At 39.7% G+C, this 25,209-nt stretch overlaps 1 protein-coding gene and 1 long non-coding RNA gene across 3 annotated transcripts in view; one reads left to right on the top strand and one right to left on the bottom strand.

Annotated features, from left to right (window-relative positions):
- The window catches only part of LOC121113132, a 30,823-nt gene extending 6,801 nt beyond the window's left edge, over positions 1-24,022 (top strand). The window contains exons 3-5 of the long non-coding RNA XR_005858031.2: positions 12,654-12,741; positions 20,426-20,549; positions 23,050-24,022. This is a non-coding gene — a long non-coding RNA (uncharacterized LOC121113132). The remainder of the gene's footprint in view (positions 1-12,653; positions 12,742-20,425; positions 20,550-23,049) is intronic.
- Positions 46-24,850, bottom strand: RDH10 (retinol dehydrogenase 10 (all-trans)). 2 transcript variants are annotated; one of them, NM_001199459.2, is made up of 6 exons: positions 24,284-24,850; positions 23,687-23,925; positions 5,241-5,339; positions 3,744-3,889; positions 3,266-3,397; positions 46-1,432 (listed from the first exon to the last, which is right to left on the bottom strand). In NM_001199459.2, the coding sequence occupies exons 1-6, from the start codon at positions 24,561-24,563 to the stop codon at positions 1,309-1,311; spliced, it is 1,020 nt and encodes a 339-aa protein (NP_001186388.1). In that variant the 5' UTR covers positions 24,564-24,850; the 3' UTR covers positions 46-1,308. The 2 variants fall into 2 exon arrangements, with proteins under 2 accessions (NP_001186388.1, XP_015138266.1); XM_015282780.4 differs by having other exon boundaries at positions 23,687-23,922.
- Positions 24,851-25,209: the final 359 nt, after the last annotated feature.

Genomic DNA, 25,209 nt, shown 5'->3' with positions numbered 1-25,209 from the left:
CAAGTAGCTTGAACTAGTCTTTCAAGGAAGCATCCCAATCACTGATTTAAGGAAAAGGTGGCTCACTTTAATAACCACAGGCATTGGTCACTATGTAACAAGACATTCTAAAAAAAGTAATAACAATTTGTCCAATAGTAGTTTACAAGTGGATGGTATACATTAAGATACAGAGGTAGAAGTTCACTTTTACAATGCTTCACTAATACAGATTACCAAATTCAAGGCACAAAATTGTTCTCTTTACAAAAAATACTGTAAAAATGTCGTTTGCTCTTCTACAATGTGAGTACAACTCAAAAAAATCTTTACACCCTTCCATACTCCACATGTAAAGTTGCATCAGGCGTTACTCTATTTTTCATTTGCTAATAGTTGGCATATGACCAGCAGTTACATAAACAGTTTGTATCTCAGCTGAGTTGCTTTGTCTTTTAGGCACAAGTCCAGTTACAGAAATTTAGTACAACAGCTTCCTCAGGGGGTGGGAGAACTCTGTCAGAAATAAGTACTACGAAAAGAAACATAGTCCATAACAGCAGACTGGACTCTGACATAGAGGGAAAAAGGAGAGAACATATTTCAAATCAAGTGACTCGAAAAGAAGTTGATTTAAATCACTGACCGCATTCCTAGAAAACCAGATGCCAGTACAAGTTTGACTGTATTTCTGATACATTCACTTGCCTTTGAATCTACAGAGATTTTGAAAATTTTTATCTTTGTTTAAATAGAATACACACAATTGGTACAAAAGAGAATTACACCACAATTCGGCCATGTGTCCTGTAGAGAGCTTGGGTTGACAAGCAAAGAGATGCAGTCAGAAACTGTCCTTGAATTTGCTAAAAGGTCATAAGCAGTAGCTTAAATATCAAGATTTCCCTCCCCGCCCCTCACCAAACACCATAGGGAAAAACGAACAACTTCTGAGACATCGCATCTTCTGGTTGTAGACAGCTCTTATAAATCTTGGTAAGCTGAGGAAGAGATATCACACAGTGCATCCCTACAAGAAGTAGTATGACTAGTTTACTGTACATACAGTGAGATTCTAAAAGGACAATGGTGGCGGCTACATTGTAAATTCACCTTGTTTACCTATCACATTTTCCAAGTACACTAGTCAGTTTTATTTACAGTATATAAAAAAACATTGATTTTTAGAGTTCAATACACAGGTTGAGGACCCAAGAGAATGCCACAGTAAGATGATGACTTTTTGCATCTCTTAGATGCAAGTGCACTTCACAATTCACTCAGGTAACATCATATTCACCTATAAATGTTAGTCCATCCAAACCAGTGTTAAATTCCATTTTTTGCTTCATTGTTGTTTGTAGCCTGTTTCCTTTGAGCAATGAAGGGGTACATACACTTGTCTGCTCCCAAAAACCGGTACATGCACACAACTGCTTCAAAGGGCAGAATACTGCAAAACACAAGTTATAAAGTCATTAAAAGATGGCACAAAAATAAAAAAAGCCCTGTTTATTATGTGCTTGGGCTCTCAAATGGAACATAATAGCTATCGCAGGGGTTTCCTAAGACAGTTTAATACAAGTATTTTCCGGGGCGTTTTACTGAGAAAACTGAAATTCTAGAGACCCAGGCATGCATAAAGGAGGAGGAAGTAGTTATTTGTTCAGCAGCTATCAGCTTAGAACAGATTTTCTACTGCTTCTTCACAAACCTGTGGAAAGCGCACCACAGAAGGTCTATTAACAGCCAGAAGTAGTGCCAGAAGTCATCAGACATTTAGGAAAATCTAATTCAGAATTAGTATTAGTTTATGCAATTCTTTGATCACCAGGTGCCTAACAACTTTTGCACATATTCTAAACTCAATCATCCATCCTCAAAAAGAGGTCTGAAATAAAGAAAGCAATTTCCTCTCTGCCCCCTTGGAATTTTATCTGAAAAGGTAAAATGAGATGAATATCTGGCTATGGACCCTCCCCTCCTTCCTATACCCATAAAATACTACTTTTATTTCAAGGGTAATACTCGGGAGCTCTAGCGAAGGACTAAGACGGGATCTCTTCAGCCTCTGGAAACAGTGTGACCGACACTCATTTAGTGGAAAGTAATGCACAGAATCTAGGCATTAGGAGTAAGGATCACTGAAATAGATGTCACTGGTACAGGTGTCTTTGCTGGCAGTAGTACTGTTTGTGCAGTAGCCACTGGAGGGCCTTTGATCTAAGTGCTGCTGCCTGGGGCATGGATTATGCAGAAGCTTTGATCTCCCTGTTGGAAGCTAAAGTGTTGAATGCAAGAAAACCCCAAGGGCCTTTGATGTGACTGTTGTTGCAGGAGGCACTGCTTGTGCAGACAGTGCTGAAGCACCCTCTGAGTTTCTGGTTGAAGCTAGCTCAAAGACCATAGCATTCTCAAGTTGCTGGCAGAAGAGACATACATGCTCTCTTCCAGCAAATATGAGAGCAGTCAAGGTTCTCCCTAATCTTTGGTGACCCTATCCACCAGGAGAGACTTGAAGCAGAGAACAACTGCTTTGTAAGTACAGCAAAAATCCCAGTGCTCTCCGTTTCAACCATCCCGCACAGAACAGCAAGATTTTAAAAGTTCCTACTACACACCTAAGGTTAAAGAAACAGAAAAATCCATACAGCTGTGAAACTGTTCTCTACAAACTAGCATGCAAGTGATGATACATCAGTGGAATCAAGCCAACTCCTGTATTACACTGAATCACTGAAATAGAAGGCTAGTTACAGAGTTCTCATCCCAAACCTGAAGTATTAGGCAGAACAAAGGAGATGATTCCTTTAAATAACCTTTTCTACAAACAGACTCTGCAATTTGGCTCTAAATGTGCAGATTTTCAATTTGTTTACTGCACTGACATGAGTCCTAGATAGTCTGCAGGCAGGGCCTTCTCCATACTGGTCCTAGACACAAACAGTTACAGGTTCCTTTGCTGGGAGCTTTTTTATTTAGGAATGGGGGAATAAGAACTCACAAAACAGAAGAAAAGTCTGTTGAAGAGAATATGAATCTAATGAGGATGGAAGATAATAGAAATGCAGAACTAGGATGTACAATACATAGGATCACAGTTTTACGGAACTTCCCAAGAAAGCAACATACAGTTATGCAAGCCAAGAGACAGGAATTATGACTAAACAGCACCTATGGCTTGTATAGGTATGACGGTGCTTAAATCTAGAAAGTGGACATGTTCATGCATTTTACTAGCATTCTGCTGCTTGTATTGGCAACCAAGTGGCATTTCAGACGTTACCTTTTCATGAAGGTGACCATATACATGAGGCGAGGTGTGCAGATCATCGGCTGGTCTGTAAGGATAGCTCTCATAGCCTGCTTCACACAGTATTCTGGTTTCAACGGTGGAAGGAAAGGCTCAATTTCTTTTCTGAAATATTTGATTAAAGCTGATTAATCAAGATATATATAAAGGACTGCCAATGTCAGAAAGTTCATTAACTCACTTTTGTTTTTTTGGAATGCCTTAACAAAGACAAATACTTCAACTTTTGCATTCGCTATTCAGTTATAGGAAATATAGGTCAAAACTTGTGCTAAGTACCATGGGACAAAGGAAATTCAGAAAGTCCCTTTCTGGGGTCAGTATTACTGAACTCACCAACATATGCAAGCAGACATAGTATTTATTTTAATATTTTTATGGTAATGAGGTTAAGTTACCATCGAGTACTTTTATAAAAACTACAAACATAAGGGAGACAAATTTTACTCACCTGATCCTGCACCCTCTGAACATTCCTGTATCTACAAGATAAGGGCAGACTAAAGTTGTTTTGATTCCATCCTTTTCAGCAGCTTTCAGTTCATGGCTCAAAGACTCGTGAAAACCTACAGCTCCAAATTTGCTAGCACAATAATCCTGTGTTGGCAATGAACAAGGGTAAAAAAAAAAATAGCACCTTAAAAGGACAGATATGAATCATATTTAAAGCCAAAACATATTTGATGTGATTCTACACAAACTTAGAAAGTAACAAAAAAAGACACCCACTGAATATAGCATCACATCAACTCATTTGTCACTTCAATTTTAAAGCAATCAGCACAGAATCATGAAAATAGAAAAGTTGAATGTATGAGATTAACTTGGATTCAAGTCTCTGAATTAGGCAGGTTCATATGGCAAGTTACTCTGTTTATCAGTTTGCTTAATATTAAATGCTGGAATGGAAGACAGAAATCTAATACTACCTAGGGGTCCGATGTGAAGAAGCTTAGTGATTTGGCAGGGCATAGGTATAGAAATCTGAAATGTTTTACTTTTTGTTAGTTTCAATAGAAGGTATAACAAAGATTTGGTTGTATTATGTATTTAATTTTAGAAAATGGTATAGTTTGCTTATCTCATAAAATACTCAAAATTCAAAAATAATTGCAGAGACAGCAGTAGCATTCAAGTTTTCAGTTGGATGTGCCCACACCCATCATCTAGGACATTCTCTCAAGAATTCTCAAGAAAGTAAATGCACTAAAAAAAAAAAAAAAAAAAGCCTTAACTTACACCAGCTTAATTCATTTCTGCTAAAAGAACAAGGGCAGTTGAAGATTCTGGATTGAGCCTTAAGTATATGCACCCCCCCACATCTTACAAGGTAGTATGACCATCATTCTGTTAGACTTATTAATTCTTTTTCACTACTTGAATGATTTTTGTTCCCACTTGCATTTGTACTAATGACTCAAAATGCAAGCTAATACGCTCTAATCCTTACCTAGTTTTACGTATCAAATGAGTCACAGAAACTGATGCTCTCAAATGGCTGCCAGGACCTAGATGACCTACTGCTTATAACTTGGAGCCTAGTAAAGCAGGTGAGCCATCTATTCTGCAAGGAAGGTAGGTAGCCATTTCCTCACAGGAAAAAAAAAAAGAAATAAAAAACATGATTTTTCAAAAATCCTTGCCTTTGGCTTCGGCCTTAGCACTACATTTCTTGGCAGGAATGGGTAGATGGATACCTTTTGAATTACCAGTAGTTACCAGGCTACTCAACAATCATTCAGCATTCTGAATGAAATTCTATCCTAGGCCTTCGCTCCAAGTGGCAAGCACAAGTACGGTGTCTGCTTGAGTCCTGTGGATCCCACTCACAGAGGGCTGTTAGGTGATTTGGTATCCATACTACTGTAACATCCAAATACCTTTGAAGATTTGACTATTTTCTCTAGCTGCTAACACAAAAAAGCCAGATTATTACAATCCAACAAACCTCTACTCCAGCAGTGCTGAACAGTCCCAAAGAACTTGCAACTGTCACAATGTGTCCATGATTCATTTCCAGCATCTTGGGAAGGAATGCTTTAGTGGTCTACAAAATAAATAAAACAAACAAGAAAAAGAAAATAAGCGAACTGCTACGTTAGTTATAAGTGTTCAAAAACGTCACCTCAGTTTATTATAAAGAATTTAGAAGATCACTGTATAGGTTTGGAACTTCTTGTTTTTTCAAAAATGCCAACAGAAAATCTACAGTATGTTTGTGAATTCAGACAGCAATGATTGTATCTCCAGAAACGTGAAGGTTAAAAGATCAATTGAGCTCAGACATGTTTATTTTTCTGCAAGAGACCAGTTATCAGAAAGAGATAATTTGAACCTAAAATGGAAGTCACCCTTTTTTTTTTTAAGACAGAAAAAGGAATGCAAAGTGTTTAATTATGCTGTTCAGCATTTCTGTGTTAACATCGGTGCCAATTACCAGTTCTAATTATTGATGATGTATTTTCTCAGCTAGATATGGTTGTTTTTATCCACTTAACTTACCCTGTGCATTTTACAATAATGAAATATTGGAGAGGCAGATGTTTTGCTGATGTTACCTTTCACATACAAAATACACTAAACATCTGCTAGTTTGAACTGTTTCCCATCTTTACTAGTACCCATTAGCATTGCTCTAACTAAAAGTAGATGTATATATCCATTAATTCCATACCTGAAGGGTTTCAAAGATAAAACAAAATCAAGTGTCAAGATGAAGGCTTGAGTGCTTTTAACCACCACTTTGATTATCTCAAAGTTTGTTTGTTTAAACACCCAAATCAGAACTAACACCTTCTAAAAAATAAAATTTTAAGTGATAAATTGAAGGCAGTTCTCAGAATATCACCTCTCCTATACTACCTAGCTTTGTCACCCATTTTTGAAGCCAACTCATGCTGATGTTTTTTACATAATATCAATCAGAACACCATATATGCTTGAAGTCAATTAATTAGAAAAATGGTTTGCTCAGCTATTATTTACTTCAGCTTGTAGGTAATCAGCATTCTATACTAGAACACTTAAGTTGTCAAAGAATTTCACATAATGTATGTTAATCACAAATGTATGTGGTTAACACAAAAAATCTACCTAAGGCAAAGCTTCTATTCCATTCTGACTCAGATAGAACTACAAATTCTTTGTCCTCCCAGAAACCAAGTCTTCCCATGTAACTTGGATCCAAACCCAGAGTATGCAAATGCCCCTGCAGTATTTGCTGCTTGCTTAATTGTTGGTCTGAATCTTGTCAGCTGCGTTATTAAAGAGACATGCAAGCTACAGCTGAATCCATCTAATTCCATTCTTATGCTGTCTGCATTTTCCAATCACAGACGTTAGGATAGTCTTGCTCTAATGATTTTCACATGTTCTTGTACAACGTTTTTGCCTGCAGGTGTTAAATGACTAATCCAGACCTCCTAACACCACACAAAAGAGTGTTTTCACTGGATAGCTGGCAGATGATAGAAGATTAACAGACCTCCTGACTCCTTGCCTTTTCTACTGTTGATTCATATAACTCCTAGATTCTGTCATAACTGTATAATGAAACTAATTATAAAATATAATCTGAGAGCAAGCTGTCTTGCATTTGTTTCTTTCCTCGTGGCAGGGATCTCTAAACCTCTTATATAGAGCCTCAGACAAGAATTTAGTTCACTTGTTAAACTAATCTGTGCCAGGCACACGAAGTTTCAGCCTCTCTTCCCATGTTGCATGGCAAGAAAGCCTGGTCAGCACGAGGCAACAGTCTCAAAAAGGTAAGAAGCTTCACTTTCCTCAAGTTATACAGTATGTTATTTCTCCTGTCACCCCACGACACTGACCACTGTATACTGGCCCAGGTCTTCCACACCAACCTCCTACGACAGCAGAGCTCCCAGTTCAGTCCTGCTAACAATTTACTCCCCTCCAGAGCATTAGTCAGTTCCATCAGCAGTTTCCACTTAGGTCTCAGTTATCTGTCCACATCACATTGGAATGACTGATTGCCACCCCACGCTGCCAGAAAGCATGATAACGCAGACTGAAGCCCTGCCTGCAAAGCACAGGAATGACAGAAAGAAAGAGGCACTTGCCTTGGAGTTTGTCCATCAGAAAGTGAGAGAGAGAAAGAAAGAAAAGAGTAGCAACAGATTCATTTATTTATTTATTTTGTCCTACCACATCCAAGGCACACATAATGTTCATCTCATAGGAGAAAAATCAACAGGAAAGTGCTTCTTTAGGCTTTTGGGGTGGTTTTATTTTTTTTTATTCTCTATGATATTGTCATCTTTTTGTCTTTTTTTTTGTTGTTGTTGTTGTTGTTGAGAGTTGTGGAGGAAATATGTTGAATTGTGATTGTGTCCATAAATCCATATTATTACCTATTCTTACAGTTGATAAAGATAGTTGCATCATCAAAAACATACAAAACACAGCAGTCAACTATCAGCACCTCAGCTAAATGGATAATAGTAAGTCATCTTGGTGCTGCCATCCTCCAGCCATCTGCTGCAGCTGGGAGTCAGTACTTAAAAACATGCATGGTGAGAGGCAGACACACCCTATCGGGGGACACATTTTCAGTCTCAGAGTAAGGCTTGCCCACTGCTCCTCCCAACCTCCTCTTGCTGGGAAAAACAATCCCAAAGTGAAGTTATTCTCTTTCGCGGTATAAGTAATCCCCAAATAAATCAGTATTGTTACTGAGCTTCTGGCACAGCCTACTTCGTTGATCAAAGCAGCTTCCTCCATACTCTGGTCCCCAGTTTTTCTGTCTGTTACATAAACCAGACCAACCTAGTTTCTTGTTTCTAGTTTCTTTCAGCTTCAGCTACATCTGCCTACCAGACCTGACATCTTCTCTGTGCTTGTCGTGATGCTGAGAAAGAGGTTCAAAGTTCGATTGGTTCAGGGGCAAGATGCCTCTTGGGTGGCCTTCCCATCTGGCATTTGTCTGAACAGGTAGCACAGCCCACATTTGTTTTCTGAGGTGATGCATGGACACACTAATCCTCCGCCAAAAAAGTATTAGAAGACACTATGAAAGAAATGTGGTATTGTCCATGGTGTTAGAGGTCAAGAACCAGGCCCCAAAATAACTGAAATGATTTAATCAAACTATCTGCCTCCAGGTTTGATCTTTTAATTTCAATTTTACCTCTCACAGCTGCAGAGGAAGACGTATAACTAAAATAATTTAAGTGGTTCAAGTTGGAGTGAGGTCTTTTATTAATGACAAATGTCATACACTTTTCAACACAGAGGATGAACCAGAAAGTACAGTAGATGAAAGGAATTATGCTACGAGGAATCAGGAAAGATACGCGGTACTCAAAGTCAAGAAATTTAAGAAGTTAAGCATCTTCTTTACTCAGAATTGCTCTCTTTTTATTTCCCCCTCTCCCAGAAAAACAGAAAAGAGCCCAAAGTATGGTACAAACAAGTTTTCTAACCTGCAGTTCAGATTAGATAAAGCAGGTAGGTAGGACAGACAGATGTAAGAAGCTATTCTAAACAGAGAACAAAGCTAGTTCTTTTGTTTGTTTGTTTTTTGAGACTGTTTAATCTTTATGTTCAGGCTCCACAAAAGACCAATACCAAACCTTCTAAGCAATTTCCTCTGTGCTTCTGAATATATAAGAACAAATTATTCCCAGTAGCTGTAACATGTATTCCATGCGCACACAGCCTTAATGACTTATTTCTCATAAGTGTGAAACTGAACAAGCATTTACATGTCACTTCATAGCTTTCGTAATCTGTTCTCAACATTTTGGTTTACGGCAAATTAACTTCTAACAGTCTAGCACTTCTTCCCTCCCCTTCCCCAAATTCTTTAGTTCCATTCTTAATGAAACAAAACTCAAAAGATTGTGCAACACAAAGAACAGCACAGCTGCAATGTCAAGACAAATTAGCCTAAATACAGCAAATGAGAATATGAAGAAATACTCTGTTTGGGAAAGTGATTTTTTTAATTAAATTTTGGAGTAATTATTCTTAAAGTAGAAAGCAAGCCTACACAGAAAACAATGTTAGATGTATGCAGCTCAAAACAATGAATACTGAATGCACAAAGCACACCGAAGTGGAAAAGTACATGCTACCTCATGTTTATAACTTATTTTTATATTAAAGAAACAAAGAAGGTACCAATATGTACGATCCTTTAAAGTTTCTACTTTTCAATACAGTATTTTTTCCATATTTTCTGCCTTCCATCAATGCCCAACCACCCTTTACAACTATTCTGATAGCATAAACAAGCTGCATTACATAAAGGCAGAAATTCCTTTATGCCAAAGAGAGAGCTTATTTTCCATATGACTCCTTCATATACGGTGGATAGAGTGAAGTTATTTTTTCAGGGGCTGATAGGAATAGGCAAGTTTTCCTATTGCTGTTGTTAATCAACAAGAGTGGCATTCTGGTGTAACAGATAATGATTTTACTCAAGCCACAGTAATTCCTGACTGCCAGAACAGCCAGATGCATAACAGTATAAGTAGGTACAACATCTGGGTAACTGCATTGTTTTTTAATCTTCATGTTAAAACTTCTCAGCCAGATCCACAAAGCAGAGTTGGTGACATTAGTCACAGACCCATCCAGATGACTCTATTTAAGCCTAGAACTAAGGTAGAAGTCACAACAGCCTGCTGCCATGGCTAATAACATGGAAGTATTAATATGAAGCAATGGAGACAGTGACAAAGAAAAGTTCTAGTTTCTATTTAAAATGCACCTTGCATCTTCTCTTTGCCTTGCATGGACATTTTATATTCTTCCCTTTCTTCGTGGACCACAGTACAGCACTGCAGGTTCTCCTGCTTCCATGCAGGACAGCACATGGCTGCCATGGGGCAAAACTCAGAAGTTATCACATGCCCCAGCCCAGTTTTCTTTCCATTCCAATAACTGGAAAGTAAGGTAGGGAAGCCTGACGAAAGAGTACATCAAACTGTTCTGCAAACTGGCTGTGGCAACCTACATCTTAAAGCAGGTTTCTCCAAACTGGATAGGATAGCAGTAATGCACTCCTGCATGTTGAAAGAAAAAGTGAGGCACCTGAAAGGCAGAAAAACCCCGTGGCAAACTTATCAGTAAATATACTGAAGTTATTTTCAACTATAGTCATATAGTCTCTCCTATTTCAGAAGATAACCACTTTAAATACATTTTATAAACACAGGGTAAAACTTCATTTACAGCATTATAACAAAAGCCATTGCCAAATAATTTCAGAAGCACCTTGAAAGTATACCCTAGAACTGTGTAACTCCCAAAGGAGAACTTATTCTCATTAGAGGTTATAATATCCAAAAATGCCTTCTCACACACCAAAGCATATCATAACTTCTTTATTTAACTGTTCATTTCCCTTTCATTTTTGAACTGGTTCCAATGAGAACTGAGCACAATAATTTGACATTTGTGCTATCATCTCAATTACTTCTGTATTATATCCCCACCTTTCTTAAATTCCACTATAGAAGTATCTCCAAAATATTAGCGTAAGATGAGATTATTAACTGTGCAAAGACTACATCAAGAGTCCTGAACTGGACACTAGAGAGACCACACAGCACAGCAGACACGGCTGTGTTGTTAACAGGCTGACTACAGAAGGCAGATAGAAGTCTACAACTACTGTTGACCTTGCAAATGTAAGGGACCAAAATTGTGCCTCAACTTAAAAGGAGCTCAGATGTCTCTACTGGATGGTTTCAAGAAGCACTGGGCCCCCTCTGGATAATTAGCCACTGTCTAAGTAAATATTTAAATGGCTGTAGAGATCAGTGCTATTTTTGATCTTCAGTTTCTATTCTCAATAAACTATTGTGAAAAGCAAGTCAGAATTACGTAATTTTCATAAAGTAAAGAATTAAAAAAGCCACCCATTCCTCTGGATTGTTCATGAGTAATCACACCTAGATCCTTCTAGAGTAAAAAGGAATGGGACATACATATGACTTCCTCAAGCCAAGCTGCCACAGACAGCTGTATTAAAAGCATGGAAAGAAACTATCCGAATGGGCCTTGCCTTCAAAATAAAAAGCTAGCACTTCCAATATTTCATTTCAAAAGGAGTCCCTTAGTTATTTACCTCCTGTCAGGCAACACAACCTTTAATTTCTCACTAAAGCTTTATATGTCCTTCACATAAAAACCCACTGCTTTGGGACCATGGGGATTCCTTTAATATTGAACTGCAACAGCAGTTAATGCTTAACGTACATGCACAGTAATAATGTTACAGTTGCCTTGCAACCAGAAGCTCCTGAAAGAACAAGAAGTCCGTAAGGATGACAAGTAGCAAGGAAGCAAAGCCACACACGGGCACGCCAATACTGTGTGCCCTACATTTGTAGGTAGAGTGAAACTATAGATAAGATCTAACCAGGTTAGGAGGTGAAGGTAACAAAATAAGTACTCCAAAGAACTAAGTCACTAAGACAACACCAGATAAAACTGTATTTGATTTACAGAGAAATAAATATATTTTCTTTTTCTCTAACTCTGTGTGAAATAGGACTCTGAAGTACATGGAGTCTTTGCTTAGCAAAATCATAACCTATTACTTGAATCACTTCTTTTGGCATTTAATTTTTTTTATTAATTCATATCAGTAATTAATGTTCCTGCTCTCATCTCTCACGGCTGATCCATCCACAAAATCCCTTGCTTCTTCAGAGACGCTTAATCAGCTGAGAAGCATCATATCTGTAGAAAACTAGGCTAAACCTCATTTACTGAGGTTTGTAAGTGGGTTTGTTAATAGTAACAAACATGTATCGCGCTATTTGCTAAAGAAAAGTATGCTACAGTCCATAATTACATTTCTACATTGTTTAGCATTTGTAGCACTTCGGGTGCCATTACAAAATTCCTTGACATTTCAATATCAATAGCTACCATTGTTTCCAGTGAATGTTTCAGCTCTTGTGGCAGCTCCTCTTACATTGAATAAACTCACGTTGAGTGTATCAGAAGAAAGCTGAAACTGAATGAAGTAGTTTCCTTAATCAGAACTTAGTGCCAGAAAGCTGTTTACAATGCATAGATAGTAAAGATAAGATAAGTAATGCTAATAAAAAAAATAAAATCACAGGAAACTAATACCACTACTTATCTCTCAGTCATTAATCATTGTTTTCCACTCTTTACTACCAGAACTAATTATGCCAAGCCTAGGACAACTGAACATAGCCTGGCTAAATTGTCTTTTGTATAGTTTGTTAACAGGGCTTAGTTGGAAAAGGGTTGTGTCTACAGAGAGTGGAATATGAAAGTGCTTCGGAAAGGACCTTGCAACAGACTTTTGTTACCTTATGTCACTACATTGTCTCTCCCTCCCCTTTCGTTTAAGGGCTTCATTTCCTGTGATATTACCCCAAATTGCATAACTAGGACTGGAACAGAAAACAGCTTTGTTCTCCCCTTGCTCTGAAGTGTAGGTAAGTGCTCAAGCATGCTACCCAAATAACAGAATTCCTGCTTCGGAAACTTTCTTCTTGAGAGTCAAGATGGAAATTCTATCATTGCCTAAGGCTTACGGCAATCTAGAGCTAATCAAACTCCCAGTTGCCTTACATAAACCTTTTCTTTGTGTTCACCACCATAGCAGCACTTCAGACACCTTTACCTAGAGCATGTACTTCAGGTATATGTACCACAGCTAAAGACAGCCCCCGTTTCTCCTTAAGAACTTTTCACTTTTGTTTAGAGAAGCCACTGCTTTGTATGCTTTCTGGGCATTCAAGCTGAACTACCCCTGTTAATTCTGTACCAGCAAGTGGAAGTTAAAGCTTTCATGTGACTGGCATGCAGCCTCCACTTTTTTGCTCTTGAGATCTTTTGTATTCTTTCCTACTGAGAAGATGCAGGTTGTAGATTTTTAAAGCTTTTAAAATTATTTCCACCCACAGACGTCAGACTTCTACTTAAGTGTCTGGTCTTCCTAATGAGTGTATGCTGCACCAGTCATTTCTGTGGAAGCATTTGGATGCCTTTCATGGACATGCTTGTATATATTCTACCATGCATGCATATAAACTTATCTACTTTAATCTGTACTTACAGATATGGGTTGCATAACTGCTTTAGATATGTGCAACAGTATATACTGCTACTTAAATCACCAATTGTACAGTTAGGGCTCTTCACTTTCTGCAAATCTTTGATTTCATGTGGCTATGAATGATGGAGTACGTTTTCCACTTAAGGATACCAGCTCTCTTCTCAACAAACATTTCTCTGGCTCTTGCAGAGAAAAGTTCATAAGGAACCAGAGGCCCTGCATTCTTTGTCCCTGCATTGAGTTTATAAAAAAATATCTTAGGGAAGTATGCTGATTCCTCTGTTAGTTCTCTCCTGTAGCTCCCATATATACTTCTCTCTGTAATACGTTATCATGCTCTAAAATAGCATTTTTTCCCCACTTCAGCTCTTTCTCCTTTGCTCTAAAGATCTTTCAATTGGATGAAGTGAGCCCAGTAAGGCAGTGCAGAGCACCCAGATGAGAGTGCTCTGGAACTAATGTACTTTCAGCTGACTCCAGGACACATGCATACCGTGTTATCTTCAAGAATAAAATGATGTTCCCCTGCTACCAGAAGCCCTCCACTGACTATGCTCCCTTGCCAGCTTCTTAAAGGTGTTCAATCAGAGCACTCAGACAGTTCTGTCTGCATTGAATTTCAATGGCTTTTAAAGCTCAGATGGTACAATCATACTGGATTCTCAACAGCTAACAATGAGCAAGGGGAAGAGTTTATCTCCTTAAGCAGGGCAGAAATGCAGAACATAAGTTGCCACTGATAGTGCATTACAAATGCCAAACTACAATTTTAAAAGCTGAGAAGTTTTAATAGTAGGTTAGATAGCATGGTAAGAGGGCTGTTGAAGCCTTAGCTATGCATTTAGTTCTGCCTCACGTTGCAAAATAAACATGGTAAATCTCTAGTGGAACTTGGGAACAAATGCATACATGCAGAATTCTCTGTTCAGCACAAGAGAAAACCAAGCATGAGAACCAAAGCTTTCAGATCACACTGAAAAGATGAACTCTTTCCTTCTGCCCAAAGATATCTCATTAGGTGAGCCAACATTTATTGTCTACAAACAGTATTTCAGTATGCTCTCAGACACAAACACTACCAAACCATGATTACTGTTCAATTTAAAGCAGGTACTATACACTTGGCAGTAGTTTCTGAAAAGTAACATGCAGTTTCAAGCAGAAGGATTTGCTTTCTTTAAACTACCATGTTAGCATCCAAGCTTTCTATATACTCTCAAAACTAACAGAGCTCCAACACTGCTATAAGAAGCTAAGGGACTTAAGTTCCAGTAGACAGCACTATCAACATCTTCTTCCACAGGCAGATCCATCAGTAAAGATCTAACTTGCATTTATCCAAATGCCAAACTTAAAGTTACTTTAGAGTTTGCTGGTCAAGCAATATCAGAAGTTAACAGTTGGCTACTTCTTTCCACAAAAGCTGCATTTAAGCCCCGTCGAAGTCAAATGACTAGAAATTCTGCTTTGTTTATATACTGACAAATGGCCCAGTCAAAGGATTTGTGGTATTTCAGAGCGATGTTGACATTAGTGTAACAAACACATTAGTCCCTCACCTTCATTAGCACAAGTTTGTAGCAAATGTCCAACCATTTGGAGAGCAGTTATTTATTGCCAGCTATCTGATAATCTTGACCAAAAAAAAATGAAAACGTGCCACTGAGAGTCAGTGAAAAATCCACATAACAAATCCATTTTAGAAAAACTATTAGATAAGAGCTCAGAATATTCCGTTCAGTGAACAAGAACGCAATCCAACTTCCAAATACACATTCTTTTCCAGCTTGCCATAAGCTTAGTCATGCTCTGGAATACTTGGTAACACTTAATATTTTAGTCTGCATATTTCCAAATATTACTAGAGAACAGCACTTAGGGAAAATATGAAGTCATCACTCATGTTTTACAATCTACGTAACTGACTTTTGAAGATGTGGCTAAATAGAAAAAAAAACTGTCTCTGATTTTTTACATACCTTAAGGCAGTACCTTCACAGCACTGTTATTGCTGTGCAATACCTGTATGCAGATGAAAGCTGAGTCACTTCATTCACCCTTTCCAACTGAGTAACTAGGTCACAGTTTCAAATCAGTGGCTTTAAAAAAAAAGGAAATTAATTGCACCATAACTTAATATCTCACAAGAAAAAAAAAAAACAGGATTAGGAGGAGAGCTTCCCTCTCCACTCAATAGTCTAATTTACTGGAAACTAAAAAATACAGTAGCTATTGCAATTGAACAAAAGTTTAGCTTTAAAGCTTGTTTAGGAATAAGCAAGACCCAAAAAGAGGGCTCCAATTTACTATGAAGTAAATCACTGAATGAAGAGCAACATTTTTTTAATCACATGGAGATAGCAAATTTTTGAAATACAAAGTGAAAATACTAAATTCAGACCATTATGACCGGCAGATTTACTATAGCTTGGAACCATGTATGCCTATTTAAATGATTTAAGCCCATTCATCCTATTCTAGAAAACCTTTTCAAGAATGAGGTTTTGTTAGACAGCTGTAGAGGTCCTGTCTGCTGCCACGTGGTTTTATCCTACTTTCAGTCTCCTTCACACAACTACTATTTGGTCAGTGACTAAAATGCTGATGAAGCAAGTGTAGTCTCTAAGAAACAAAAATAATCAATTTGGCTAAGAAAATGAAGCTTCCCTAGGGAGAGTTCTGTGAGCTGAACTGGCTCATCCAAGGATCAGATGAGCACCAAAACTAGTGTAAGGTAAGACATGGATTCAAGGGATGCCCCATGCTTGCCACCACTAAGCTGTCTTGAATTTTTTTTCCCCAAGTCAAAAGAAATTGTGGCCAAGTTACTTTTAAGCATATGCTCAAGCACTTATACAAACCAATGCTGTAAGTGGAGTGCTTCAGAAGCTGTCACACAAGTTCAAACAGATGGCAGAAGTGACCAGGGCACATTTAGGTGCAGAATTCAACAGCCAAACAAACTTGAATTTCAAAAGGCACGCAACCAAGAGAGTCACCTCTGCTCTGCAGCTGTTTCTGCATTCCTTGGCCTATAACGCCCTCCCCTCCTGATTGTGATACCTCACTTGTGTCAAGTGTTAATTTGGCTGGCATATAAATCATTATTCTAATACAATTATTTACAAGAACAAAGCGTTCATTCAGAAGTTTAAGCATTGATGTAAATCTCTTTCCTGCTTGTGACATATCTCCTTTCAAACCAAACGATAAGAAACTGAGATGCCAGCAGTTTATGCCCACTTATTTAGATTGTAGCTATAAAAGTGTGTATATGAAATACACATATTTTTATACAGACTAAGAAGCCTAAGACCATGGGTACAAGCATACAGCATCACATGTGACTCAGTACTAGATTGCCTGTACAGAAATACTTTTACCACTCTTCACAAAAGGCACACACGTATCAATTACTCAGTTTTATTATCAGTGTGAACAGTCAGAAACCTTAAAGGCTGGGGAGCAAGATTTATCAAGTAAAATGATAATCTGGCTTTTACATAGAGGACTCGAGAAAGATTTAATATTACAAATGCATAACAAAAACCTCAGGCAAACAAGAAAAACCTCACACACACAGATGCAAAACAAAAAGATCCAGATCAAATCAAACTATGAGACGCACTGGGGAAGGATAATACTTTCCAGCTCATATAGATAAAAGTAGAGAAGATTATAAAAGTGTAGTGCTAAAAAGTGACAGGAACAGTGCTGGAAAAACACAACATTCATCTTCCCTCAACCTGTCTAGCCAGAGTATTTGATGGCCCTCAGAACTACAGGCAAGGATTGCTAGCTCACATTGTTCACTTAAGGCTGGTCCTAACAATGAGGAAAATACTGGGTTAGCAAGACATTAATAAAGATTACATTTCTCTGTATTTGAGCACACAAACACATCTGTCTTCTAGAAGTATGCTATCCTCACTTGGTTGTTACAAAAAGGTAATAATGTGTTAAGATCTCATTAACATTGTTACTCTTTGTAAAATTATAAATGTTACTTTAGACAGAACGATCAGTAACTTAAAACTCCATCATACTCTATCAAAGCACTGCTCTTCTAACCACCACAGGACAAAGAAGGCATATGCATAATCTTTTATATGGAGTATTTCCCTGAAACAGCAGAGGCACCCTCTCCACTTCAAGCTAGGTTAAGCACCACAGCAGCAAAATCTATCGTTCTATTCAAGGTTTCCTGCTTCCCAACTTTCTCACAAGTAACACCATAATATCAGAGAAAAGTCAGTGTAGGGGTTTTTGCTTATTTAGCTGACTTAACTCATTCCAGAAGAAGGAGGAATTTAATCACCACACTGATCACTCATCCAGCACCATTTTCTTCAGAGCAGATTAGCAATCCTGAAAGCACTGATATGGTTTGCTGACAAGTCTCTAACCCTCATAAAAGTCACAAGAGACTGAAGTGTGAGATTACCTCAAGGACCTCTCCTCTGCAAGCTACGTTGCACTTCCAGCTTTATTTTAGAAGGCTTTGGAATTACAAGCCACTAATAATTGACTAATACTTCAAGTGTACTTCAATTAGTTTGAGAAGTCTTGGCACGTTCTCTTCAGAGTAATTCTCCTTTCCCTTAAAGGACCTATCACATTACTTTTCTGTGAAAATAATGTTATTGCTTTCACCTAAACTCTGCAAGCTTCAGCAAGGCAAGCACATGGAAGTAACTGGCTGGCCACGTGGTAAACCACCTTCACAGGCACCGGCCTACAGGCAACAAACAATTAATAGGCTGCAATTTGAGAATATTTTCTGTTTTTTGAGCCCAAGTTCCATACATCTTTCAAATGATGCAGAAAATTCACCTCAAAAGCATGCCTGAGAGCAGTTACAAAGCTTGAGTGTAATTGAAGCACTTTAAGACCCACTGAGCCATCATTTCAGCTTTGCGAACTGACGGGGACTAAAAACACTTTATACCATTACAGAAAAGGGAGATGCATTGATTCAACTACTCTTTGAACAAAACAGGTCAGCATTCTCCATCACACAAGTTAAGATTACCTAGCGTAGAACATACTTGCAGGAAAGCTAGATTTGCAACACATCCAAAGAATCTTCAAAACATTCTTCCCACTGTCCCAATGGAAGTTTTGCCAAATGAAGCCAAGAGCTCTAGGAGCTCTTCTGCTAGGGCTCCTCTCTCCCTTACTGCTTTATTGCTTGAATTCACACAATTCCTACAGATGACAAACTAAGGTGTTGTTTTTTTTCCTCCCTTTTTGAATACGGCTGAGACTCACCTACCTCCCCAACCCAACATGCTTGACAACTCTTCAGATCAATAAGTACACATTTTAATCCACACCTGCGTCTGCTCTTAGAAGTAATGCAAGATCCCTTCCACAGCTGAAGCTTAGAGATCTAGGTGCCTAATCAGATGTGTTTCTTTTATTTCCTCAAAAAGGATCAGAAAACTGGAAAAAAAAAAAGTCAGTAAGACTGATTAAAAAAAAAAAAACAATCACAACAACTTAAATATGACAAGACTACTTTATAGATTCATACAGATTGTAAGATGCAGGTAACCAATTGTTACAGATTAGAAGACTCCAGGTTGATGGCAACCATACTTGACATGGTCATGGTACACTATACAATACATCAGTAAAGAAAGCTCCAAGCCAGTAGTCTTATGCTCGCTCATGCTCCAGAAATACAAACACAGCCATTTATTTGCTTCAGCTTTTGTTAAGTACATCGCTGCATAAGAGGGAAAGACGGATATTTTAGACAACTACATCTGGAAGACAGTATTTTCCTCAACTGATAGAAGATTTCCTCTATTTCCTTGAGAAATAAACCCAAGAACATATGAACCACAGAAACATACCAAAGCACTTGAAAGATTTAAATATGACCAATGTCCTATTTCTGTAGCTAAGAGCCTGACTGCTTTTGGTTCATTTTCATTACCCAGCATGCTACTGCATTATATGAAACACATGTGCTGTCTAGGGTAATTTACTGGTGGCATGTAATTGGAATCATTTTGCAAGGGAAGAGTTAGTTTTGATGACACTTTTTGGATCATATACACATGGTTTGGCTTGAATTTGATCCAACTCATTTTTCAAAGAAAAAAGTCAAGAACTTATAAACTTCGTAAGCAAACTTCTTTGGACATGTTATCATGAAATTAAAAATTAAGACAGCTAACTCCACTCATCCAAAATGCTAAATACAGCTAGTTGGCACATAAGTAGAATACTGTGTATATAGTTCATTGTAAATACTAGAACTTCAGAAATGAAGACAAAAATTAAACTACTATGCCAATCGTTTATAAAAGATTTGTCCTGGTACAGTTTCAGATAGCAGCTTCATGTAATTAAATTATCTTTTCTTCTATAGAACAGTCACTGAGAACATTTGATGTGCAACATTTTCATATTTAAACTAACCACAGGTATGAGTTCTATGGAACACTGGGGAACTACATGAGATTAAAATCACAGAATCCTTAGAATTGGAGATTAGATCAGTACTTATAGATAAGCCACTTGTTCTCCAAGGTTTTAGCAAGTCTTTCAGTCTGTTTAAGCTGACAACCTGCATAAATATGTATTTAATTCAGTAACCTCTCTAGCTTCCACCAAGCTTTTTCTTTCAAAGATATGCTTACATTTAGGGGATTATATATCTAATATATATTTATATATCTATTTATATGATATTTTGGATTATATATTAATAAGTTACTCAAGCAGTATTTCCCTCTTATGCAGTACACCTCTTCCTGTATTATCAGCACTGGACCATTTAGAATTTGTTACATCCCTGCGAAGGAGATGTACACACATAACCTCAGAAATAGAGTAGTTTATAAGTGAATGAACAGTGAGACAGCAACGTACAAGTCCAGGCTTTAGCCTTTCACTTCTTTTTAAATATGACAGAGCTGGAGCTAAATGCTTTTGCTTCCCCCTTTTGGTAAGTTGAAGAGAACTCACTAGGAGGAGAACTTCAAGTTGAAAGTTTCAGAGGATTGAGACAACAATGAAAAGCATAAGTACTGTCACTATTCTCTCAGAGCCGGATGCTGAAGATCTGTTGTACAGAAGGACCTTCTTATCACAGAACTTTGTGGCGCCTGATCATCATCTAGCTCCGTTCAACTACTGAATCTGGGAGGAGTCACCAGGAACTACACTGAGGTACAATTCTAATACCTCTCTATTCAGCAGTGGCTTATTACTTCATTTTCAGGCAGAATAATAGATACAAGAAATCCCAATCCATCCTGAAATAATTTGCATGGTAGGTTTATTGAATACTTTTCTATGATCTAAAACACAGAGTGCAGATACTTCACTTAAGCTTTATTGTAAAACCTTAAGGAAAAAAAACTTTTTGCTTAAAATAGATAAAGCAACAGCTTAATCTTGCACTAACTAAACATTTTTCAAATCTGGATCCTGACATAAAGGAAAAGAGCTCCCTGTCTGCAGAAGTTCTGTTCCAGTAATTGACAAGTGCAGCCAAGTAAGTTATTCTTGCAACAGACTGGCAAGAAAGATACTGTTACATTACTGCTACAGTTTTATGCATCTGCAAATTATAGTAAACCAGAGCTGGCTTGTTTCAAACTGAGAATGGATTTTGTCCCTGTGTTTTCAATATCAGAAGCATTCAAGTTATCACAGCATGAAATAACAGGTTTTTAATACTGCAATGGATTTTATGCTGTGGAAATTGCTACATGATGCATTGGTGACATGTTTATATAGAACACACATAGGAAGGCTTATACAAATCATGGATGTCAGCAAAATGGAAAGCATCTGTTTAGGCTGTGGTATGCTGCTAAAGCTCTCCTTACTGCCAGTTTGTGATATGGTACACAGCCCAGTTAGAGTCACAACAGCAAACCAGTGACAGGCTTTTGTTTTATTGCCTACTGCAGAGGTTTAGCAGCCTTCAAATCGTAGTTGCTAACAGAAAACAAGTTCAGCTCACCTGCACAGAGAACAGGCAATCAACCCCACTTCAGAGGCTTCAAGGGGACAGTGCCATAGTTCCATTTGACATTTTCACGTAGAAGCAAACTGAGGCTTGTTAGTGATCAAAGTGTGAGGGAAAATGTACTGTCACACAGGAAAGGAAAAACAAAAACCAAAAAGACCCCAGAAGCACAAACACTGAACTACTGAGCAATATTACACGGAAGATTCATGTCAATACAAAATCCTTTTACAGCTTTTTGGATGAAACATCCTTCAAGAATAGTTGGAAGTCTACATAATGCTCCAGAGTATTTGCTTTGCTTTTGGACCACCAGTTTAGCTGACATGCAAAAGTCTAGCTGCATAAGACATCACACATCTAGACAGATTGTTTTATTTAAGTCAGCATTGACTTGCATTAAAAAAAATTGGCTTCAAATCAGCTGATTCAGATGATATCTTATGAATTAAGTATTATTATTTTCTAATACAAGTCCACCCACTGTTGGCCAAGCCAGTCTTTTCTGAGATCAGAAAGGGGAAGACTAGGAAAAAGCTTTGCCAAGAGCAAAAAATAAATAAAAGGAAAAGCAAAGCAGGACACAGGATCTGCAGGAAGCGTACATATGAACAGATCCTCAAGTAAATAGAAAGGGTGTTGACTGCTCCTTAGAAGATTATGCCAAGATCTCAATTTCCACAGTTCAGATCTTAAAGAAAAAAAAAAGTAATCTAAAAAGGTGTAGTTAAAGCCATTTGATACTAACATTTAGAGATTAATGAAACTTATGGAAATAACAGTCACAGCAATACTAGACTAAGCCTAATATTTAATTGCTGCAAAAGAACACACACAGGATGCTTTAAAAAGGTCTCTGAAACAATGTTATAAATAAGTGTATGACTTAGGCCTGAAGGAAGAACAGCTGGAGAATTTAGAATCCTCCCATATTTTAATTCGTGGTGATGTCATAATTTAGAGTTCTTGGAAACTTTGTCAATTCTGCTTTTAAACCACATCAATAACAGTCATTAAATCCAGTGCACATCTCTCTTTGCTTCAGCATCAGTTTCACTTTTATGAAGGGAACATGCAGAGCTCCTAGCTGTTGCTGGGTCTTATGCACTGTTTCAAAACTTTCAAATTGCCCAAATTGCCTTAAAATATACTTTAAAAGTTTCTAAACAATCTCATGTGCATTGAAGTTTGAGCACACTTTCTGCAAGCTTTACAATACATTGGAAAAAGACTGCTCTGCCATTAAGTATTTCACAGCGCAGATTTGAAGGGGCTCCTTTAGGGTTATGAAACAGCATTTAACTTCCATGTTAAAGCCCCAGGTTTGTGAGGCCCTTCTAAGTTTTAAAGAGGAGGATTTTACAAAATTTTATCACCCAAAGGTAAGAACAGCCAAGGAAAGCTCAAGTTGAAGCATATTTCAGATTGCTTAATCTTTTGATTGTTATGCAAGTGTATTTCATAACACTGTTTGAAGGACCAAAGAACAGTTCAATACTAACACAATGGGCTCAGTCTGACAGCTAACGCTAACCCGAGTGTGCATCATGCTCTCCTTCAACATACTAACCTATATAGCTCCACACTACAGTGAGATTAAAAATAAAACTTGCAGGGAAACAAGATTTAGAAGAGCAAGGTCAAATAGCTTCATAAAATAACTTCTTCTTGATAACAATCTGCTTTTTACAGAAACAGTATCACCTCAGAATCAACTTTGAAGATTTTTCTTACTTCCACCAGTAACCCCAGGAGAAAGCTATGATGACAAATACACAGGATTCCCCCCCAAAAAAGTGTTCTTGGCTTGATTTCTTGGCCTTTCCTCCCAGCCACCAAAAGCAACAATTTGCCTCCAAGGCAATTCAAACAAGATCTGCAGCAGGGCTTCTAATAAGCCTTTTTCTCCAGAAGTGTGCAACTTTGCCATTGCAACCATCATCAAAACAGCATCTTAAAGCTGCTGACATTCTGCTATAAGACTACAGAGGGAGGGAGCAAAGTCATTCCTTAACAGCAACAACCTTTAAGGTAAATTCAGAAGTTACGTTTGCAACAGATTTCATACCCAGGGCTAAATAAATGTATGAGATTGTGAACTCAAGATTCTAAGAGCACAGAGTCAATTCAAAGCAATTTATTAATAACTTTAATACCCACCATTACCTGTTAAATAGAAAGGTAAAATTAAAAAAGAAGCCTACAAAGCAGAGAGCTTGCAAATGAGAAAGACCAAGTGCAAAACCCAAGGAGACAGAAGTTAGGCAACAGCAGCTAATTCCCTCAAATTAAGTGACAGAAAAGGTAGCATGAATGAACATATAGTTACCCAGAAATGCGCGTGACAGTTGACCATCATGGTCCTCTCAATCAGCTCATCAGGACACTCCAAAAGGTGGTGCCCGGAGACCACGCCAGCATTGTTAACCAGGACGGAAACCTCTCCAACCTCTTTGCGGACCCTCTCCGCTGTTGTGTAGACATTTTCTCTTTTGCCCACATCACAGGTGTATGTGTAAACCTGCAAGCTGCAATGGGGCAGCGCATCTTTCTCTCCGTCTCCAGCTACTAAGGAATACAGGGGAAAGAGAAGAGAAAACGTTCTTAGTTGGATTTCAGCAGGCAAATAAAGGATTGAGCAAAAGAGCAAACTTACTTCCAACGCACTAAAACTTCTGTTTACTTTGGTGTCACCGTGGTACACGAGAACTCGCCCGCTTGCTATCTCTGCCAGCTCTGAGAGCCGAAAGCCGCCGCGGGGACGAAAGGGACACCCGGGACACGGCCCGCACCGTTCCGCCTGGCTCCCTGACAGGAGGGCCTTCACCTGGCACCGTCCCGGGGCTCGGGGGGGGAGGGGGAGGGAGCTCCCCGGGGAAGGACGGCCGCAGGTGGGCTCCGAGGGGCAGCGCGCAGCCCCGCTTACCTTTGGGGGCAGCCTCGGCGAGCTCGCGGTAGATATGTCGCACCATGCCCGCCGTCTCCTCGTTGCTCTGCGTGTTGATGTCCCACAGCACCAGCAGCGCCCGGCGCCGGGCAAACTCCAAGGCGAAGAGACGGCCCAGGCCGCTGCCCGCCCCGGTGATCAGGCACACCTGCCCCGCCACGCTCTTCTCCTTGGGCCGCACCAGCCACTTGGCAGCGGCCAGCACGAACGCCCACAGCACTCGGAAGGTGACCACGAACAGCTCCAGCAGGATGTTCATGCTGGCGGCCCCTCGCCCCCGGCCCGGCGGCCCTCACCCCCGCCCACAGCGGCGGGCACGGCGCGGAGCGGAGCCTCCCTTCGCCTGGCTCCGCACCTGGGGCCGCTGTTCTCGCCGGGACAGCCCGGTACCGGTGGAGCTCCCGCTGCCGGGGCTGCCCCGCTCCGCCCGCCGCCGCTCGGGACGCCCCGTGCTCGGTCCCGCACCCCACACTCAACGAAGGAGCACAGGCAAAGAGATCGCCGTCTGCCCCGTCCCCCCACGCCCGCGGCCCCGCTGTTGGCAGTGAGCATCTTGCTCACTCAGCGCCCTATATAGGGCGGGCCGGGCGGCGCGGCCCCTCCTCCCGGGCTCCCCAGCCCTCCCCCGGGCCCGCCCCGCATTCCCGGGACCCCCACCCCCGCCGCGGCCCCTCCTCGCCCCGCTCTCCCGCCCCGCCACCGGGGGAGGGTCCGGCGGCCGCGCCAGGCAGCGGCGCTCCCACAGCGGCTTCTCCCTCCCGAGCGGCGCGGCCGGACTCCGGGCCGAGCCGAGCCCGCCCCCCGACTACATGTCCCAGCGTGCACCGCCCCGCGCCCTGCAGCGCCACCTTGAGGCAGCGGCTGGAACGCCGCGCTGCTGGTCCGCCGGAGGAGGGCGGAGGGCG

This window comes from Gallus gallus, chromosome 2 (assembly GCF_016699485.2).
Source record: "Gallus gallus isolate bGalGal1 chromosome 2, bGalGal1.mat.broiler.GRCg7b, whole genome shotgun sequence".
Taxonomy (NCBI): domain Eukaryota; kingdom Metazoa; phylum Chordata; class Aves; order Galliformes; family Phasianidae; genus Gallus; species Gallus gallus.
Note: the sequence above shows the minus strand (reverse complement) of the source record. Positions and strands in the feature narration are given on the sequence as shown.

Coding starts and splice junctions, on each gene's coding strand:
- RDH10 (NM_001199459.2), bottom strand. CDS start 24,563: ATGAACATCCTGCTGGAGCTGTTCGTGGTCACCTTCCGAGTGCTGTGG. Junction 23,926..24,283: donor CGCCGAGGCTGCCCCCAAAG/GTAAGCGGGGCT, acceptor TGTATTCCTTAG/TAGCTGGAGACGGAGAGAAA. Junction 3,890..5,240: donor TCAGCACTGCTGGAGTAGAG/GTTTGTTGGATT, acceptor TTGCCAACACAG/GATTATTGTGCTAGCAAATT.